The sequence below is a fragment of the Chiloscyllium plagiosum genome, chromosome 29, assembly GCF_004010195.1.
Source record: "Chiloscyllium plagiosum isolate BGI_BamShark_2017 chromosome 29, ASM401019v2, whole genome shotgun sequence".
Lineage (NCBI taxonomy): Eukaryota > Metazoa > Chordata > Chondrichthyes > Orectolobiformes > Hemiscylliidae > Chiloscyllium > Chiloscyllium plagiosum.
This window is the reverse complement of record NC_057738.1, coordinates 21876925-21898445: the sequence shown is the minus strand read 5'-3', so window position 1 is coordinate 21898445 and position 21521 is coordinate 21876925. Positions and strand designations below refer to the sequence as shown.

At 41.8% G+C, this 21521-nt stretch overlaps 1 protein-coding gene across 2 annotated transcripts in view; it reads right to left on the bottom strand.

Moving 5' to 3' along the window:
- Window positions 1-2433: 2433 nt before the first annotated feature.
- Window positions 2434-21521, bottom strand: part of col6a4a (collagen, type VI, alpha 4a) — a 155193-nt gene continuing 136105 nt past the window's right edge. For both annotated transcript variants that reach the window (XM_043719260.1, XM_043719262.1), the window contains exons 36-38: window positions 12365-12461; window positions 12226-12278; window positions 2434-4993 (exon numbers count right to left, since the gene is read on the bottom strand). In XM_043719260.1, the coding sequence (XP_043575195.1) occupies window positions 4818-4993; window positions 12226-12278; window positions 12365-12461 (326 nt within the window). In that variant the 3' untranslated portion in view covers window positions 2434-4817. The remainder of the gene's footprint in view (window positions 4994-12225; window positions 12279-12364; window positions 12462-21521) is intronic.

The window sequence follows — 21521 nt, the reverse complement described above, 5'->3', positions numbered from 1 at the left end:
TTATACCCTGCAAGAGTTTCTATTTCCACTCCAATAATGTTAGCTTTAGTTTTACATGATGGCCTCATTGAGACATCATACAAAACAAAATGCCAGATTTCATATATATGCTGATGATCCCTATTTCTATTCCAACACCATTTCCCTTAACCCCTCTTCTATCTGTGATTTGTCACACTGTTTGTCTGACAGTCTCTGGACGAGCATACACATTTTCTAAGAAAATAGAATCATAGCAAATAGGTATTCGTCCCTCCTCAGGCCGCCTTTGCAATTCATTATGATCACGGCTGATAATTTGACTCCATACCCTGTTCCCATTTTTACCCTATACCCTTTGCTCCCTTTATACCCAAGAGGTATATTTGACTCCTTCTCGAAAACATTCAATATTTTGGCATCAATCGTGGAAGAGAATTCCTTAGACTCATTACTCCTTGGATAAAGAAATTTCTCCTCATCCTAAATGGCCTTTCTTAAACTACCTAAATGACCTATCCTTTAACTACGATCCTTGGTCATCAGAAATATCCTTCATGTTTTTACACTGTCTAGTCCAGTTAATCTGTGCCAATCAGGGAGTCCTGGCTGACAGATAAGAGCAGCAGTGACAGACATCCTGTTCACACTGATCCAGCTCCCTCAGAGTCAGCTGTCAATGTCAAGGACTCTCCCCGTGTAAATAAAGGATGACTTGATGATGGGATACTGGCTTCTGTGGAGTTATAACAGATGCCAGGTCTTGAACCAAGATTATAGGCTACAAATCTGAACACTCAGATATCAAACTGGCTCTGGCAAAAAAATGGAGGGATCTCATAAAAAGTTATCGGGGAAATCATAATGGATGGGATTCATTTTCTTTGCCTTGTTACATAGAAATGTAAAAGCAAAAAGGGCAGATTAAAGGACCAGTTGGCATTTCCTATCTTATTTCCGATAATGCACATTCATTGCAATTAATGTATGTAAGATAGAGATAGCACCACAGAATGCATAATTTCTAAGGTGTATTATCTCTGTCCTTCCTTTATAAAGCAAGATACAACTAGGATGAAGGCAGGAGTTCCATAAGCTGGGAGTTTGCGCACCTGAACATGGAACGGGCTCCAGTGTCACATACGAAGTTGTTGCAGGGGTATAGTGTTGACCTTCATATTGATAGTCCTCATTTTTGGGGTCTGGGCTGGGCAAGAGACTTCCCTACTTCCAAAAGATGTCTTTTTTTTAAAAGAAAAATCTCTTCTTCATTACTGCTAAGGTTTTCTGGATAAATTGCACTTGCATCCCAGCAGTTTATGTAAATAAGGTTTTTTTTCTCATTGACATCTGCGTCAATCCATTATGGCCATTCATGATGATCCTCTTGCATCACATCTTAAGTGCAAGGTGCAGATGATTTTTCATACAAACAAAAACAGAATTGAGTTTATAAGTGCACTTTATATTACAAGACAAATAAATGTTATTATATCAAAGAACCGTAGATTTCACATCATCAAATTAGCATTACACTGAAGTCATCTGGTTACTGAGTCCAGTAGCACCACAAGAATCATTGACTAGGTTAGGTAATACAAAGTGACATACAAATAACTGTATTCCCTACCCTGAGCACAGAAAAATAATATTTCCCTTAAAAACAAGTATTACATTTTGTAAACAAAATGAAAGTATATGGGATGAAATGTAAGATGTCAGCATGGATTGAGGATTGGGTTGACAGGCAGAAAGTGAAGGGTAGCCATAACTGGGTCTTTCTCGGGTCAGTGGACTGTGACAAGAGGGATATTGTACGGACCAGTGCTTGAGCCTCAGCTTTTCAAAACCTATATCAATGATTTAGGATAAACAAAACACTTAGTGGGAGTGAGAGTTTTGAGGGCAATGCAAGGGGATTTAGACAGGGATGAGTGAGAGGGCTATAAATGTCAGATGAAATATGAAGTGGATAAGTATGAGGTTATTCACTTTGGTGAAAGGAACAAAGATGGAGAGTATTTCTTAAGGGGTGAGAAATTGGACAGTGTTTCTGTCAAAAGGAAGGGGAGGGTCGGGTGGGATGATTTTCAATGTGATGAACTGGGGGGAGTGAGAGAGGAGGACGAGAAAAACAGAAAGAATGAGGCCGAGTGCCCTCTCTCTGTGTAACCCATAGCAACCAGGGAGGGAGTAAAAAAAATTGGGCGTGGCATAGTGGCACAGTGGTTAGCATTGCTGCCTCACAGCGCCAGAGACCCGGGTTCAATTCCCACTTCAGGCGACTGTGTGGAGTTTGTACATTCTCCCCATGTTTGTGTGGGTTTCTTTCGGGTGCTCCGGTTTCCTCTCAGTCCAAAAATGTGCAGGTTAGGTGAATTGGCCATGCTAAATTGCCTGTAGTATTAGGTGAAGGGGTAAATGTAAGGGAATGGGTTTGGGTGGGTTGCTCTTCGGAGGGTTAATGTGGACTTGTTGGGCCGAAGGGCCTGTTTCCACACTGTAAATAATCTAATCTAATCTAATTCAGTAATCTAATATTCCGATAGCCAAATATTCGTTGGAGCAGAGCAGACTGGAGATGTACACTGGGAGCCTGCAGAATCCTAGACACAGCCGATTCTATGGGTATGACCCCAGAAATGGAAAACTCTGTCCCTGAAGTCACTTTAGTCTTCTCCGCCATTTTAAATTGTGGCTAAACATCCACCTCAATGCCACATCCGCAAGCTATCCTAACATCCCTTATGTAATTAGTAACCAGAAATCTATTTATCTCTCTCGAGCTAACTTAATGAATGAGTTCCCATAGATGTCTGCTGTAAAAAATTCTAAAGATTCACCATCGTTTGAGTAAAAATGCTCCTCCTCAACTAAATGGTTAGTCTTTTTTTCTGAGACTGTCCCCCAGAGCTGAGGGTAAGGTGGGAGGGGGAGGCATGTCCTTTCTGCATCAACTCTATTTACCCCTTTAAAGAATGTATACATCTCCAAGAGGTCACCTTTAATTCTTCTAAACTCGAGAGAAGACAGGCTAAGTTTCCTCATGCTCTCCCCATGGGACAGTCCCACCAAACCAGGAATCAGTCTAATGGATCTCTGCTGTAGTCCCTCTATGTCAAGCATATCCTTCTCAGGCAAGGGGAGCAGAACCGTACATGGGACCCCAGATACGGTCTCACCACTGTTTTATACAAACTGAGTTGAGATTTCTTTGCTTTAGTACTGAAACCGACTTGTGATAAAGATTAACTTGACATTTGCATTCTGAATTGCTTGCTGCATCTGCATGTTAGCTTCCAGTGACTTTTGAACAAGGACGCCATTTCTTTTACATTCGTATAGGGTCGAACTTTGCTAAATATGTAACTCATCCTCCAGTATATTTCGTACTTGAAGCAGGGCTATGCTGTGAACAAAATCTCTGTAAACAGCTTAAAATAAAGTCACTTTTGAAATATTTGCACCACTACTCCTTTAATATTAAATTAAGCATGTCAGCAAATGAAAACCAATATATATTTAACAGAAACAAAATTTACACAAAAGAAATTAAACTTCTGGAAGATTCTGGTCTCAAACTTAAATTATGGCAGGAAGCTGAAATGACAATGAATGGCAATTATCATCAAAAAGACGTATGGGACATTTAATTTTGACAAGGATTTTACATGCAACTTCCACTGATACTACAATACATAATAGATTCCAAAATGAATTGCTCAATATGAACCAATATCTAATTTCTACCTCTTTGCTTGTAACCAGCAGATATTCAGACATCACTTTGGAGCTTTTATAATACAAAGTAGCCAACTGCATAAAAACCAATTCTTTATTACTCAATTGATAAAAGCAGGAAATAAAACTGCCTAACTACTTGCCACATTATTACAATACTTTTTTTGCTATTTAAAGAAATTACTGCTGAATAGAAAATAGGACCAATTATCTTTTATCCATCTCATAAGGGATCAGCACTACAGAGACTTAAGTCTCTCCTTGAACTGAACTGCTTGCAATTTCCCAGTGCCATTTGGATCTGCGTATACCAAACCTTTAGGCTTAGCATCAATATTTAAATGGGGTAAAAGTGGACTTTGCCTAGTGTCAATGTTATACTTGCTTGGTCAGTGACCCAGAGGTAGACACCTGCCAAATGCAGGCACTAATACATTTTTTCAGGACAGGGAAAAAAAAAATTCTCATGCACATACAGGCTTTGTTTTTGAATCATCTTTCCTCTTTCTTAGGAAACGGAAAGCATTTAGGATCTTGGGCTGATGATCTCAAGCAGCAGCCAGACACACTACCCTCAGAAGTCCTCTGCTGTGCTCACAGTTCCTCCAGCAATTACAGTCTAGAATTCTTCCAGACCACAGGAAGAGCTGAGAATGGGAAATAACTGAGGACATTGACTTCTCACTTCTCTCATGCTTTAATTTGATTTTAATTGTTTTTTTAAAAAAATCCTTGCAATCCATATGATATTCTGTCATTACTTCTGGATGACCCTGCTGCCATCTTTCTTCTCTATTTCGTTTGTGTAAAAAAACATTCACAGAAAGAAAATATACATTTTAATTTTTTTTTCCTCAGGATTTTGGTGTTGGTAGTTACTAGCTATTGGCGGCTATTTTATTGCCAGGGCTGTCCAGCATTGAGAGACTGTGTAAACTTATAGTTCAGATTCTTAATTATTAAGAAAAAGGAATGTTTAAAAGGTATAAATATGATGTATCAGTGTAAATGAGGTATTCTATACATAGTTGGGAAGTGGTATGGCACACTGAAATGTTATGTTTGTGTCAAGTCTGTATATCTGAAATGACCAGCATTTAGAAGGCTGATTTTAGACACAGGGCTTCGCACTCCTCACGGGTATCAAATCTGTTCTGGTTTCCTCCACAGCCGCCATACCAAAACCTCTTGCAGGCTCGTAACGTTTTATCGAAGTACCACTTTAGGTTATAGTTGTAGCACTGTCCTTCGTCGAGATTCAACATACACAGATCTAAAACGGAAGTTGAAGAAATAATGAATTGCATTTATGTCACACTTTTCCTGATGCAGCAAACATTCATAAGTGCTTCACAGCCAATGAAGTCCATTTGCAGTCACTGTTGCAATGTAGGAAGTACGGTATCCAATTTGTACACAGTAAACTCCCACAAACATCAATGTGATAATCACCAGACAAGTGGCTCTAGTGAAGGTGATTGACATGCTATTACCAGAAAGGAATAAAGCAAACTAATTAAGTTAGTTATTTCATATTAAATTAACTAATTAAGTTATATCAATAAAGTTGTCCTTCTGGATTATATTAAAATAATTGAGCAGAATATTTTCATTGGAAATATGAGCAATGGAATGAGATGGAATATGTGCTTGATTCCATTGAGCAATCTTTATTTATTATCCTGTGTAATAAAGACTGAATGACATTAACAGCCGGATTTTCCTCTTTGATCCTGTCAAAACTCAGCTTACATATAGTGGGACAATCTACCAGTAATTCCCCACCATGAACTTCAGTTTCTCAGCGATTGCCAGTTACTTCCTTCTATCCCGCCACATTACAAAGGCTGACATGAGATTCAAACTTTTGAGTGAATTTTCATGACAGTTGCTTGAACTCAGCAGAAATCTCTTTTCCCTCCATATCAGCTGCTGCATACACATATTCCGAGAGCTCCGTCTCAGTTAAGTCCCATCAAGCTGGGAGATCTTTCTGTTAGCCCCTCAGTTTCTCGCCTCCTCACTGGGCATGGTAGAAGCAATCCTGCTGCACTTCCTTCTATTTTGCTGTTTTTGTCCTTTCTTGCCCAATGGAGTACACTGAGGTTTACTTAAAATTTTACCACATCACAAACCATATTTCCTCCATGGTTTACATTGTTTCCAATGGGGCTGGAAATATGAAGATGAACCAGGACTACCACATAAACAATAAAACTCTGATTTAGCCAAGTTAGCATCGACATACTAGTCTGACCAGATCAATGCAGATGGCACTGCCAGAGTGCAGTCTGGGCTGTTTTAACTCCTTGCCCATATTTTACGCTTTCAGTTCAAGCTCCCAGCTGAAGGTAGCGGAAATGATGAGTGGTTGCAGACTGGAGCAAAGTCATGTAACCTGAGCCAGAAAACGACTGAGGAGGAAGGTCTGAGGCAATCACAGGAAGAGACAGGGAAGCCCAAAGCTGGGAGGCCATTTTTCCTTAACGTTTTCAGAATAGGAGACATGCATTCTTATGTATTACTTATAGTCACTTGGTTGTACAGAAATTGAGTAACGCTAAAGTAAAGGTACTTGCTTTTGAAACTTTTTATCTCGCGCACAAGACATTCTGCCTGGCAGAAAAGTTAGTGATGTGTATTACCAACACCCTCGGTTGGGTTGTGTGCACTACCACTTTGCTAACTGGGACAGAACTGCAGCAACTTAAAGTTCTCTGGTCCATCAGCAGTAGTGTGACTGTATTCAACCATAATCTGTATGGTCTGGCGTGTCCACTATTCGACCACTAGTATCAAGCTAGGGGATCAATCCAGACTAAATGAATCATATAATCCCTACAGTATGGAAGCAGGCCATTCAGCCCATTGAGTGCACACCAACCCTCCAAAGAGCATCTCACACAGAGTCACTCCCTGACCCTAGCCCTAGCCCTGTAACCCTGTATTTCCTAGGGCTAATCCACTTAGCCTGCACATTCCTGGACACCAAGGTCAATTTAGCATGGAGAATCCACTTAACCTGCACGTCTTTGGACTGTGGGGGGAATCCGGAGCATCCAGAGGAAACCCACACCAGCACGGGGGATGGGCAAATGCCACAAGGATGCCCACCCAAGGGTGGAATTGAACCCGGGTCCCTGGTGCTGTGAGGCAACAGTGCTAATCATTGAGCCACAGTGCAGTAGAGGATGCAGATCCAGTTACACATAAAATTTTGTGCCTGGATTTTTTGATGGCCAGACAGTATTTGCTCCAGCATAGGGAGCTTGTGGAATCCCCATTGTAGCTGACTCCGAAGGAATTGCCTGGAAAGTTGAAGATTCCAATCAACAATCCCATACACCTGAGACCATCTGAAAATTTCCATTTAAAATCTGATAATTCAGAGGCTTCGGATGAAATTAGATAAATAGTCATTCAGGAACAGTTAGACTGACAAATACACAGCTGAGCTCCTGGGTAACTATTTAACTGACCCTATATTTACTTCCCACCACCCTCTGACTACACCTTCCCCCCCACCACCACTCCTCCGTTTATGACCTCCAGGTCCTGACCTAACAACCCCCTCTTTTCTCCAAGGACCTGACACCTCTGTCCACCTTCTCTTTAACCAACCCCGTTTCCCCACCCACCAGACCTTATTTACCCCATTCCCAGCACTGCACCTGACCCTGTGTTCCGCGCTCAGCGGTAACGTCCCCCGTTCCAGACCCAACCCTCTCCCTCACTTACTTAGGCATCCCCTTTCCTTCATCGGCACCTCATGACACTCCTATCTCCACCACTAGACACAAGCCCCCACCCCTCACCTTGCATGATAGTACCTTGCCCACTTGGGACCCTACCCCATTCCCACCTGGAATCATACATCTGGTACCCTACTCCCTACATAGCTGTCGCCTTATTTTCCTGGCACCCAACTTGCTGGACAGACGATCTCTACCCATTTGGCATCCTTCCCCAACACCCCACCCTATACCCAACTGGCACCCACCGCAAATGGCACTCTACTCTGTCTGCATCTTATCACACTTATCTCATATATAGACAGCAGCTGTTAAAGTGGCTGTCAGGGTCTTTAAATTTCAGAATCTAGCAATTGACAACTGTGAAAAGGAGGTGGGGTTTGCTACCCCCACCATTACAAAAATGCTGTCAGATTCAAAGTATTGCACTGTGCTTCTGAACGAGCCCAGATCAGAGACTCCTCTCAGAATGACGAAGCTGCCTCTTTTCTTCCAAAAGGGGCACAGTTGCAATCTGCATGGCACTGCCACTCCTCAGCAAATAGGTGCTAACCTGGTGAAGCTGCAACACAGGACGATTAGTATATCAAACAACAGAACCAGCTTGCAATCAATGGGACTGAGAAATCCCCCAACCGATGGCTCAGATAAAATTAATGCAGTCCTGCCACAACGATAGTGCACAATTAAACAAATAACAGGAGGAGGTGGCTCCTCAAATTTCCCGTTGACTTTTGGTTCAAACATTGACAAAAGAGCTGAATTTCAGAGGTGAGCGGAGAGTGACAGCCCTTCATATTAAGGCATCATTCAATCAGGCATTAAGAAGCCTTAGCAAAACTGGAAGCAATGGATATCGGGGGCAAACCCTCCACTGGTTGGAGACATATCTGGTACATAGGAATAAAAAAAACCATTAAAACTGTGGATGCTGAAACAGAATAAGAAATTTCTGACCTGGCAACATATGTTGAGAAAATGCAGAATTGATGTTTTGGGTCCAGTGAGTTCTGAAGAAGGGTCGCTGGACCCAAAGTGTTAACTCTGTTTTCTCTCCGCAGATGTTGCCAGACCTGCTGAAATTCTTCTCACTATTTCTGATTTTGTCTCTGGCTGGAAGGACCCTGGGGAGTGTTGCTGAACAAAGATCTAGGGGTGCAGGTGCAAAGTTCCTTGAAAGTGGAGTCGCAGGCAGACAGGAGGGTGAAGAAGGTAATTGGTCTGTTTGGCCTTTACTGGTCAGTGCATTGAGTACAGGCGTTGGGAGGTCATGTTACAGGACATTGGTGAGGTCAATGTTAAAATACTGCATGCAATTCGTGTTACTCTTCTATGGGAAGAATGTTGTTAAACTTGAGAGGAAGCAAAAAGGATTTACAGGGATGTTGCCAGAACTGGATGGTTTGAGTTATAGGGAGATGCTGAATGTATCCCTGACGCCTCGAAGGCTGAGGGTTGACCTTATAGAGGTTTATAAAATCATGAGGGGAATTAATAGGGTGAATAGCTAAGGTCTTTGTCCTAGGGTGTGGGAATCCAAAATTAGAGGGCATAGGTTTAAGGTGAGAGGGGAAAGATTTAAAAAGTCCAGAGGAACGTTTTCATGCAGAGCGTGATGCGTGCATGGAATGAGCTGCCAGAGGAAGTGATGGAGGCTGTTGAATTACAACATTTAAAAGGCTTCTGAATGGGTACATGAATGAGAAGGATTTAGAGGGATAATGGCCAAATGCTGGCACATGGCCTAGGTCAGATTTGAATGTCCAGTCGGCGTAGACATGTTGGACGGGAGGGCCTTCATCCATGCTGCATAACTCCATGACACAGGAAGATGGATGTGGTTGTTGAAGATCAGTCAGCTCAGCTCCAGGACATCTCTGAAGGAGTTCCTCAGGGTAGTATTCTAAACCCAACAGCTGCTTCATCAACAGCCTACCCTCAGAACTGGGGGTGTTCGCCTATGATTGCACAATTCAGCATCATTCAGCACCATTCATGACTCCTGAAAGCAGTCCATGTTCAAATGCAGCAAGATATAGACGTTATCCAGACTTTAAAATGGCAAGTAAGGTTGGTATTATACAAATGCAAGACCATCTCCGATAAGTGACCACCTAACTACTGTCCCTTGTCATTCACTGGCATTACCATCGCTGATTCCTGAATTGCCAACATGCATGGTGTTACCATTGACCAGAAACTCAGCTGAACTTGCCATATAAATACAATGGCTACTAGAGCAGGGGGTCAGAGGTGAAGAATACTGCAGCGAATAACTCACCTCTTGACTCCCAAAAACCTGTCCATTATCCACAAGTCAAGAATCATGAGTGTAATGGAATAATCCCTACTTGCCTGGATGGGTCCACTTCCAACAACATTCATGAAACCTGACACCATCCCGGACAAAGCAGTCCACACGAATGACACATCAACTCCCTCCACCACTGGCGCTTAGTAACAACAGTGCGCACTATCTGCAGGATCCACCGCAGAAATTCATCATGGCTCATTAGACAGCAGCTTCCAAACCCACGGCCAATTCCATCTAGAAGGACAAGGGCAGCTGAGACATGGGAATACCATGACCTCCAAGTCACTTACCATCCTGACTTGGAAATATATTGCCATTCCTTCACTGGTGCTGAGTCAAAATCCTGGAATTCCCTCCCTCAGGACATTGTGGGTCAATCTACAATACACAGATTGCAGCAGTTCAAGAAGGTAACTCATCACCACCTGCTCAAGGGCAATTATGGATGGGCAAGAAATGCTGGCCAGTGAGTGATGCCAATGTCTCATGAGTGGTTAAAAATACATCTCTCTCTTGCTCATGTGCAGAATCTGTCCTTCGCAATCAGAAAGAACACATCCACACATTGCACCTTTTCCAACTAAACAAAAGACTGTGGGTTACCATTCCATGCATTCCCCAGGGCAAGTCTTTATCAATCAGATTTGTCTTGCCTGTTTTGAACTGAAACTAAGCTTAACAGTTCACTGTTCCCTTGTGTATTCCCCACGGTAACTCCTCTACCAATCACAGTTCATTTGTCAACCAATCACGCCCTCTTCTCATGCAGTAAATATTGTTATTTCCTTTCAGATCTGGTATTCTTGCGATTCGGTCCTGATGAATGCAAGATACATCAGCATGTCTCTTAGTAATAAATTATTTAATGCTCGCACAAAACACACAGGGCTAATTTTAGCCCGGTATGAATAGGGTACCTGCCATTTAAAACGGCCTCCACAAACTTAATTTGGAGAGGATATACAGCACGCAAGCAGGTGATTCGGCCCAACTAGTCCACACCAGTATTGGTGGTCCACTCAAACACCTTCGCATATTATCTCATCCCAATCTACCATCATAACCATCTATCCCTTTCTCTCTCAGTACTTGTTTCATCTCCCGTTAGATACTGTGCACATTAACTACTCTCCGAATGGTATTGAGTTCCACACTGTTACTATCCTTTGGATAAAGACTTTTCTTTTAAGTTTTCTATTCAATTACTGACACATTTCAACTCTATTCTCATTAGCTACTCATTTAACCAGGGTTTTTTTTTTAAGCGCTCACGCCCTTGCCTAATTCAGTCCGGAGCATTATTCATCCAAGCAAACTGATTCCTAGGTGTCATAGAGACATGCAACACGGAAACAGACCCTTCAGTCTAACTCGTCCATTCTGACCAGATACCCTAAATTAATCTTGTCCCATTTGCCAGCACTTGGCCTATAAATCGCTAAACCCTTCAAATTCATATACCCATCCAGATGCCTTTTAAATGTTGTAATTGTACCAGCCTCCTCCACTTCCTCTGGCAGCTCATTCCATACACACACCACCCTCTGCATGGAAATGTTACCCCTTAGGTCCTTTTTAAGTCCTTTCCCTCTCACATCAAACCTATGCCCTGTAGTTATGGATTCCCCCACACCATGGAAAATACTTTGTCTATTTATCCTATCCATACCGCTCATGATTTTAATAACATCTATAAGGTCACCCCCTCAGCCTCTGACACTCCAGGGAAAACAGCCCCAGCCTATTCAATCTTTCCCTTTAGCTCACACCCTCCAACCCTGGCAACTTCCTTGCAAATCCTTTCTGAATCCTTTCAAGTTTCACAACATCCTTCTGATAGAAGGGAGATCAGAATTGCATACAATACTTCAAAATTGGCCTAACCAATGTCCTGTACAGCCGTAAAATGTGCTCCCAACTCCTCTAGTTAATGCTCTGACCAATAAAGGAAAGCATACCAAATGCCGCCTTTGCTATCCTATCTCCCTGTGACTCCACTTTCAAGGAATTATGACCCTCATCAATCCTCTTTGTTACTTCCTCAAGAAACTCAATCAAGTGAGACATGATTTCATTTAGATCCTGATCATTTTAACCATGAAAACATATCAGAGAAGTATCAAAGATTCTGGAAGAAAGATTTTATGCAGCATTGTTTCTAGGCTTTACAAGTGAAGTCTGATCCTCAGTTGTTAAAGTTTCCCTCTTCTTCTCCCACCCAGAAGAACTGGATAGACACTACCAGGCACTTTCTACAATGCGAACGGTTAGTTCTGAACCATCGATCTTTTCTTGCTGAAAATTGGCCATTTGAAGTGGACAATTGACCACTGGGATCTGGGAGGTCAAATAGCTCCGTCTTTAAATTGATGCTATCATCCCACAACTTTCCGAAAACCATTACTGGATTAGCAAACAAATGTGTTGGTCTGCACTAACCATAGATATTGTTATCATCTTTCTGTTCTTCAAAATCTTTCAAAGGTTTCATTCTGTAATGAAGAAGTCGTACATAAATGACTGAAGCAAAAATACAAACAATATTCAAAACTTGATAGCCGATGTCTGCAAAACATACGTCGGATCAGGAAATGTTTCTGGTTCTTTTGTGTTGTGAGGATATATTCCTTCGCACTCCCTCTTGAGAGATGGAGGTGGATAGTTGTTGATTCCGGCTATAACAAGAAATGAAATAATTTAAGCCTTTGTAGAATCACAGCAAAACACACATTCACAATAATATAAAATGCAACAAGCTGTGCATAATTTTGATAAAAGGAATTTTTTAGTTCATGGCAGAACATAATTGAACTACTAGGATTCTTCTGGTGCAGTGGCAGTGTCCCTATCTCTAAAGCAGAAGAGTCCATTCAAGTCCTACCTGCTGTACAGGTATGTCATAATATGTCTGAATAGGTTAGTTTTAAAATAATTATAATCGAACTGCTAAGGCTCTTGTTGCACAATGGTAATTTCCCTACCTCCAGGCCAGAAAGTCTAGATTCAAGTCCCACCTGTTCCAGTTATGAAGAGCTTGGAGAGATTGGTTGCCTACAAGCAGAGAAGATTGAGGGGGTGACAGGGATCAATGGTCAGTGAACATAGATTTAAGATAAAAGGCTGGAGTTAAGAGGAGAAGTGAGGAAAGACCTTTTCACTTAGAGGGCATTGGGAATCTGGAACTCATTGCCTGTAAGGGTAGCCAAGGCAGAAACCCTCATAAGAGTGAAGAAGTATTTAGACGTATACTTGCAATGCCAAGACATACAAAGTCAACTGAGGGAAAAGGGGATTAAAACAGTTGGTGGTTCTTTTTAGCCAGGCATGGACACAGGCATTGACACGAGGGCTGTAGATCTCTGTGACTCTAAAGGTGCATCATAACATGTGCAAAAGGGTTGATGAAAAAGATCTGTAATTCAACTATAATATCTTAGCTGACTCAGTTATCCTGCATTAGAACTCCACACACATACGCCAATTAACCAACATGAACAAGCACAATCAAATGGTTTGGCAGAGATTTGATGGTGATTGCCATATAAGGAATCATTTTCCAAGGATGTAGAAAGCCTCTTTTCAGTCTTTTATTTTTTGTTTTATCTTTCCTGATTTGTTGATTACCGTTAATGTTAGAAAAATGAGAATTCCATATGCTATAAATCAATTCACAAAGAATGCATTGTTGGCTGAAAGATCTTGCGACCAAATCTCCCATCAATTGAAATGATGTGAAGGTGCAGGTGTTAGACTGGGTTGGATGAGGTCAAAACTCACATGACACCAGGTTATAGTCATAGAGATGTACAGCATGGAAACAGACCCTGCAGTCCAACCTGTCCACGCTGACCAGATATCCCAACCTAATCTAGTCCCACCTGCCAGCACCCAGCCTATATCCCTCCAAATCCTTTCTATTCATATACACATCCAAATGCCTCTTAAATGTTGCAATTTTACCAGCCTCCACCACATCCTCTGGCAGCTCATTCCATACACGTACCACTCTCTGCGTGAAAAAGTTCCCCCGTAGGTCTCTTTTATATCTTTCCCCTCTCACCCTAAACCTATGCCCTCTAGTTCTGGACTCCCTGACCCTAGGGAAAAGACTTTGTCTATTTATCCTATCCATGCCCCTCATAATTTTCTAAACCTCTATAAGGTCACCCTCAGCCTCTGGGCTCCAGGGAAAACAGCCCCAGCCTGTTCAGCCCCTCCCTATAGTTCAAATCCTCCAATCCTGGCAACATTCTTGTAAATCTTTTCTGAACCCTTTCAAGTTTCACAACATCATTCCAATAGGAAGGAGACCAGAATTGCACGTAATATTCCAACAGTGGCCTAGCCAATATCCTGTACAGCCGCAACATGACCTCCCAACTCCTGTACTCAATACTCTGACCAATAAAGGAAAGCATACCAAATGCCTTCTTCACTATCCTATCTCCCTGCAACTCCACTTTCAAGTAGCCTAGAACCTACACTCCAAGGTTTCTTTGTTCAGCAGCACTCCCTAGGATCTTACTATTAAGTGTATAAGTCCTGCTAAGATTTGCTTTCCCAAAATGCAGCACCTCGCATTTATCTGAATTAAACTCCAACTGCCACTTCTCAGCCCTTTGGCCCATCTGGTCCAGATCACGTTGTAATCTGAGGTAACCCTCTTCGCTGTCCACTACACCTCCAATTTTGGTGTCATCTGCAAACTTACTAACTGTACCTCTTATGCTCACATCTAAATCATTTATGTAAATAACAAAAATTAGAGGACCCAGCACCGATCCTTGTGGCACTCCACTGGTCACAGGCCGCCAGTCTGAAACAGAACCCTCCACCACCACCCTCTGTCTTCTACCTTTGAGCCAATTCTGTATCCAAATGGCTACTTCTCCCTGTATTCCATGAGATCTAACCTTGCTGACCAGTCTCCCATGGGACCTTACTGAAGTCCATATAGATCACATTTACCTTACTGAACACCTTACTGAAGTCCATATAGATCACATTTACCATTCTGCTTTATTTGAAAACACTAGCTTTTGGAGCACTGAGTGTTTTCAGATCAACTGAAATGGGTAGAGCAAAGCTTTAATAATATGTACAGTGTAGTTTAATGATCCACGGCTAAGATATAACTTTGATGGCCTCATACAGATGTTGCCACTTGTATCATTTCTTCCATTAAACAGAAAATAAGAACCTACATTGCTGAACCCGAATACTGAAAATATGAAAGATGAGCTCTTTCTGAAGGCCCTGTGCTTATGAATGCTTTTCGTGCACTACGTGAGAAATCATGGCCATATCACTGGCATTATCTTGGGAGTTTTGAAAGAGAGTACATAGCAGAAAGTAGAGATACGATAAAGAGGCAGATTTTTTGTGGAGTCGAGAAGACTGTGTAGATTTTCTAAAATGGCAGGCAGGACCTGGATGCAGAAGTCCCACTTCCATTTCTGACAGGTGCAGTTTATTTTTAAGGAAGAAGGAGTGTGTGTGATTCACACAGGAGTAAAATATAAACTCAGCAAGGGCCATCTGATGTAAGTGCTATGTTCAAACTGACCTTATTTTGGTTGATTCCAGGGGTTTAACCGACCTTGTGGAAATCTTGAATTGATTAGAGTAAATGCAAATACTTTTTTGAAGGGGAGATATCATCTTTATCATTCATGATCTGAACTTCAAATGCTATACTCTTCAAACTTTAAAGTATGTCTGCAGCTGCCAGTGAGAATGAAAGAAAACCCTTTGTTGAAGGCTTTGATTGACAAGTGTAGGTTAAAAAAAGGAAAAGCAGTGACTGGCTTTGCAGTTTCAACAGAGCTCTTTGATGACACTTCCCCAATAGCTATCATTATGTCATTGAGATAGATATTTGATACTCCTGCTGGATGTGTTTTCAGCAGGAGGGAGGTAATATAAGTCAGGTGGCAAACCAATCTCTGCTCAGGCACCATTGAGCTCACCTCCATAAAAGAGAGAGTAGCTGGGCACCAAAATACACCACCCAGCTACCATATGTGGATAATAATAATAAACATTTAAGGATCAATTGTCAGTCTTCATAAAGACTGATAAGTTAGTCATGGAACTCTTCCATTAACACAGAACAAAACCCACACGCCACTAGTTTAAAATCTAAACTTTGAAAGAAATGAAAAACACACATTTACATCCCTCTGCTTATACAACAAAACCCACACTCACACCCTATTCAGCCCTCTCCCTGAGATGATTAATAATCCCCATCCAAAGCACCCCAGTTTACCTCACTTCAGAATCCATTGTATCTCCTTTGTAGGCCTGCTCGCAATCTTTTATCGAGCTTCTCCTGGGACTGCAAGAACTGCTGGCTATTCAAATTGGCTGGTAATGCCAGAGCGTGGTAACCTGGGATAAAAATCTTGCTATCACCACTTTAGCCTGCCTGAAGCCCATTATGGCTATGGGGTAAGTACCACCTGGGCCTATTGGCTAGCTTCTGACTTTTCTTCTGCGATAGGCAAGCTATCTGCTCCCCTGTAATATTCAGCCCGTTACATATGTTTAGCTGAATTTTAAAAGCTACAGCTACCTCAGTCACTGAGTTCTGAGTTCACAGTTTGACTAACAATGTAAAGACACTTTCAAAGCATTAGGTTTAAACATCAGAATTTACTTCACAATTGTGCCTGTAGAAGTGAAAGTTTTATTAGATTATTAGAAAATTATTCCTCTCCATATGGTTTGCTGAGATTTCCCCTGGTTGGATACTTGGTGAGTGGTTATGAGATAATGAGGTACCAAAGGAGAGGGATGGGGAGGCGTGAAGGGACTATGATTGGAGGAAAAAGGGCTGTTAAGGGAGGGGGGGGGGGGGGCGGTTGATGAGGCTTAGCGACATAAAAACTTCAAAAAAACACCTGGATACAATTTGAGAGCTGAGATAAACCTTCTAACCAGCCACAATACTTGCCTACTCCCATTGCCTCCAATGCTCTGCTTTCATGGCCCACTGACACCATTCTATCTTGCATCTACCTCTGTGTGAAAATTATACATTTTGGTTTACCATTTCAACTGATGCATGACCTAAGCTATGTGCCTTATTAGCTAAATTCTGGCCATGAGGCTTTATTGAGGAATCAGGGAATGCCTAAGAATCACTGCAACGGCTCCAAAGCGCTAAATGTTGGAACAAGGCCGAACGAGTAAGTTTTGACCTTACATCTGGGAACTCCCAGGTGATGCTCCGATTCACTGCACTCAGGAAGTAAACTTCCTAAAGGCTGTCATGTAGAAACTCTGATTTTTCCTATAGGAATTTCAGATTGGTTCAGTTATTCTTGCTGTCAGTTAAATCATTTCCAGATCTTGTAACAACAAATATGCCAATTATCTACGTCTCATTTTGGCAATCAGCGTTTTAGTATTTTGTTCCACAAGTGTGTATTTGCTGACATAAAGTCAGTATGAACCAAATCCCTTTCCCCTCAGCACCACAAATACAAGTATGTTCCAACTCAGGAAAGAAAACTTAGTTCTTACAACATAGTGAACTAGAATTCAAACACAAAATATCTGGCGGTGGCCGGTCGCAAAGTATGGCATCTGGGACCTTGAGAGCGGTGGTGAAGCCTGGCGTGCCCAATGGAGGTCTGCAGTGGAGGTCGGGGTGGCAAAGGCAGCTTGGTGAACACAGGCGGGTCTTAGCCCAGTGTGGGTGAAAGCATGCCCAGTGCAGGGGAGAGCATGTCATCTTGGGTAAAGCCCACCTTGGAGGCTCTGCAGGCCCAAGGCTTAAGGAAGGATTCGGCAAAAGTGAAGACTGCAGATGCTGGAGATTAGAGTCAAGAGTGTGGTGCTGGAAAAGCACAGCAAGTCAGGCAGCATCTGAGGAGCAGGAGAGTCGATGTTTCGGGCAAAAGCCCTTCATCAGGAATGATGATTCCTGATTCCTGATGATTTTCCTGCTTAAGAAAGGACTGTCATGTTTGACTTTTTAACTTCATTTAGCTACTTTTATGCTAAGAAAACTGTCACGCTGAACCTTTTAACTTATTTCTTTATTTTTCTGTGTCTGTAACTAAGATTTTGTTCCTGAGACGTTGCAATGTACACTTTTCACTCTACTCCTGTACTCCATGCTTGAATGTACCTGACAATAAAACATAAATCTAAATCTACTTATTTGCAGTATGCAGTATCTACTTTCATTCCGTGCAGCGATATTCAGGAAGAATGGTAAGCTGGGGAGATAAAAGGGTGAAGAGAGGTTGTCAACAACATGGGAAAGCAAGGTGGGAAATTAATGGGAATGAAGGAGATCAGAAAGAGAGAACTGATGGCATTAAGGGATAATAAATGAAAGATAGGTGACAGTGACAGGAGAGCATGGGAAGGGAGAGAATGCTAAGTGTTGAACTGATGAAGGGGAAAGGAAATGTTAGCAACACCTGGGGATAAGGAGTGGTACATATGTCCCAAAAGACAGGGCGAAAGTGAGGACTGCAGATTAGAGTCGTGAGTGTCATGCTGGAAATACACAGCAGGTCTTCCTGAGGAGCAGGAGAATTGAAGTTTCAAGCAAAGGCCCTTCATCAGGAATGGGGCTGTGAGCCAAGGGGGTGGACAGATAAATGGGTGGGACTGGGGGTGGGGGGGTAGGGTGGGGAAGGTAGCTGAGAGTGCGATGGGTAGATGGAGGTGGGGGTGATGGTGATAAGTCAGAGAGGAGGGTGGAGCAGATAGGTGGGAAAGAAGATGGACAGGGAAGACAAGTCATGAAGGCAGTGCCAAGTTGGAAGGTTAGAACTGGGATAAGATGGGGGAGGGGAAATGAGAAAACTCCTGTCTCAAACGACAGCCCAACAGTACTCATGAGTATCTACATACAATGTAAATACTTTTCATGACTGAAGTCAATGTTGAGCAGAATTTCTTCTCCAGTTCTTGGACGAAGCATAAGGCTGGATATGTTCTGGCACACTTTACCAGCCATCTGTATTGATAGTCCAGAACTATAATTAGGATTGTGGGTAGGGTGTGGAAAAACAGACTAAGTACTGGCTAATGGAGACTGTGTTGACTTGTGTGTCATACCACCATTTAGGATTATCTTAGTTGGCAGGATTTCTACTAGAACCCTTCCTTGATGGTTCTGTGAATTCATGGTATAGAGAATGATAAAATGTTTTTAATTATAAATATTTAAACAGTGAGCTTAGAGGCTTAGATTTATCCAGGTGGTGTTAGGGCAATAGAGTAAGGCACCAGGAGCAAAGTAAATCTCTGAAAAAGATTCCCATGCATAGCATTAGATGTGGGGAGATAAAAACAACATAATGAAATAAAATATGCCCCTGGGTGAAACAACAATAAAACATCAAGAGATAATAAAATTCTGCTTCTGGTCACTGTTTATAAGAAAAGAAAGTATGATTTAATATATCATTTAATTTATCATAGAAGTCTTGGAACCATAAGACATAGGAAGAGGTGTAGATCATTCAGCCCCTCAAGTCTGTTCCACCAATCAATAGGATCACATTTGATCTGACATTCCTCACATTCACTTTCCTGCACTTTTCCCACAGCCCTTGATTCTTGATCAAGAATCTATCTCTCTCAGTCTTAAATGTACACAAGGGCTCTGACCCACAGCTCTCAGTGGTAAGGAGTTCCAAAGACTCACAACCCTCAGAGAAGAAATTCCTCCTCATTTCAGTCTCATATTGTTAGCCCTTTACCCTGAGACCATGCCTTCTGGTCACTCCCATGAGGGGAAACATCCTCTCAGCATTTACCCTGTAATTCCAATTTAAATGGTACCATTTTACCACCAACATACAGCTGTAAATATTTGAAAGTATAGCCTTTTAAGAATTACAAGTTAATCTCTGATGATGTTGCTCACAGATTTATACAGAAAGGCTGAATAATGTGGCTACCATAGAATATTACAGCACAGAACCAGGGGAGGGATATATTTCTTTGGTGGCAACATCACACAGGAGTTGGGAGATATTAATAAGGATGAAACATTGATTGTGGAGGACTGTGGTGTGCAGGGTGATGGGGAAACTCTGTGTGAGTCTTGTTCGAGCCATCACCTCTCAGCATTTCAAAGGAACCACTGCATCTGTTTCATCTTGGTCTCCACTCCTCAATCAATCCCTTGCACTTATCAAGATCCCTTTCTATTTAAATGCAGGAGATGAACCCCTACCTTTTTACCTTCTCCATGTTCAAAGCCTCTCGTATTCCTTCAAGATGAATCACAGAATCGCTGCAATTTCACACCGACCCTCTGAAGAGTAACCCACCCAGACTCATTCCCCCACAATTTACCCCTGACTAGTGCAGCTAGCTCACACATCCCTGTACACTACGGGCAATTTAGCATGGCCAATTCACCTAACCTGCACGTCTTTGGACTGTGGGAGGAAACACACCCAGACACAGGGAGAATGCGCAAACTCCAAACAGACAGTAACCCGAGGCTAGAACAGAAACTGGGTCCCTGGCACTGTGAGGAAGCAGTGCTAACCACTGAGCCACCGTGCCATCCTAAATGAAACAGCAATATACTTATATTTCTTTCAATTTAGTACTGTATCCTCTGCTCCTTGTGTTATTTTCTGACATTGAAAACAGTAAACACAAGCAAGCTCATTGCATTACAGAATATTTCTATTCAATCTGTAACGGTGTCTCTGAGTTTCCTGTCACCTATCAATTTAATCTCTGTCCGTATTGACCCTGAGTTTTTTTGTCCTCTGTCTTCCACACTGTTCCAATGAAAACCAATGCAAGCCTGAGGAGTATGACCTCACCTTTCAATTAAACCTTTCCCAGCCTTGCAGACTCAACACTTTCAACAATTTACAGTTCCTCAAGATCCATCCTTTGTTTCTTCTCTTGTCCATATACCACCCCCTTTTACCTTGCACCATTATCTAGATTGTTGTGTAATCTTACATGTCTTCCATCTTGTCTTGGATTATCTTCTCGTTATCCCACTAATGCACTTGTATAAAGTCTGTTAAATCTTTTTCTTTCCCGTTTCTGATGGAAGGTCATTGACCCAACGTTTAATTATGTTTCTCTCTCCAGTGATGCTGCCTGGCCCACTACATATTTCCAGATGGTCATAACTTGATGTTAAAAGAAAACAAATATCCCTATTTTCCTCTCTGGTTCTTTGCCAGCAATTTTAAGGCTGTGTAAATTGCTTAATGGCCTACTTGCCAATGAAAATATTTTACTCATCATTTCAAAAGCCCTTATACGTTTCAATATCTTGATTATTAATTCTCCCCAAAGCCTTCTCTGCTCCAAGAAAATAATATTAGTTTTCCTACTTTCTTCCTTTTACTGATGTTGCTCATCCCTGGTACAATTCTGGTAAATCATTTCAGCATATTGTTCAAAGACTTGACATCCTCCATAAGGTGTGGTGCCCAGAATTACACAGTACTCTGAGATATAACTGGTTATTTACAATGGTTTAATGTACACTGTATAAAATTTTTTAAAAAACTATTTAAGTCAAGCATTCCATTTACTTTTTAACATGTTTCTGAACTTTTTGTTTCATCGGATGTTTTGTCACATTCCTTTACTACTATCCCTCTTTTTAAAGTTGTATAATTTTGTTTGTGCTGTACATCCACGTTTTTTCTTCTATTTTGCATCCCTCTTGCTCTCATCCCCAAGATTTCCTCTTCCTTCTTGTCTGCTTTCCTCAGAAA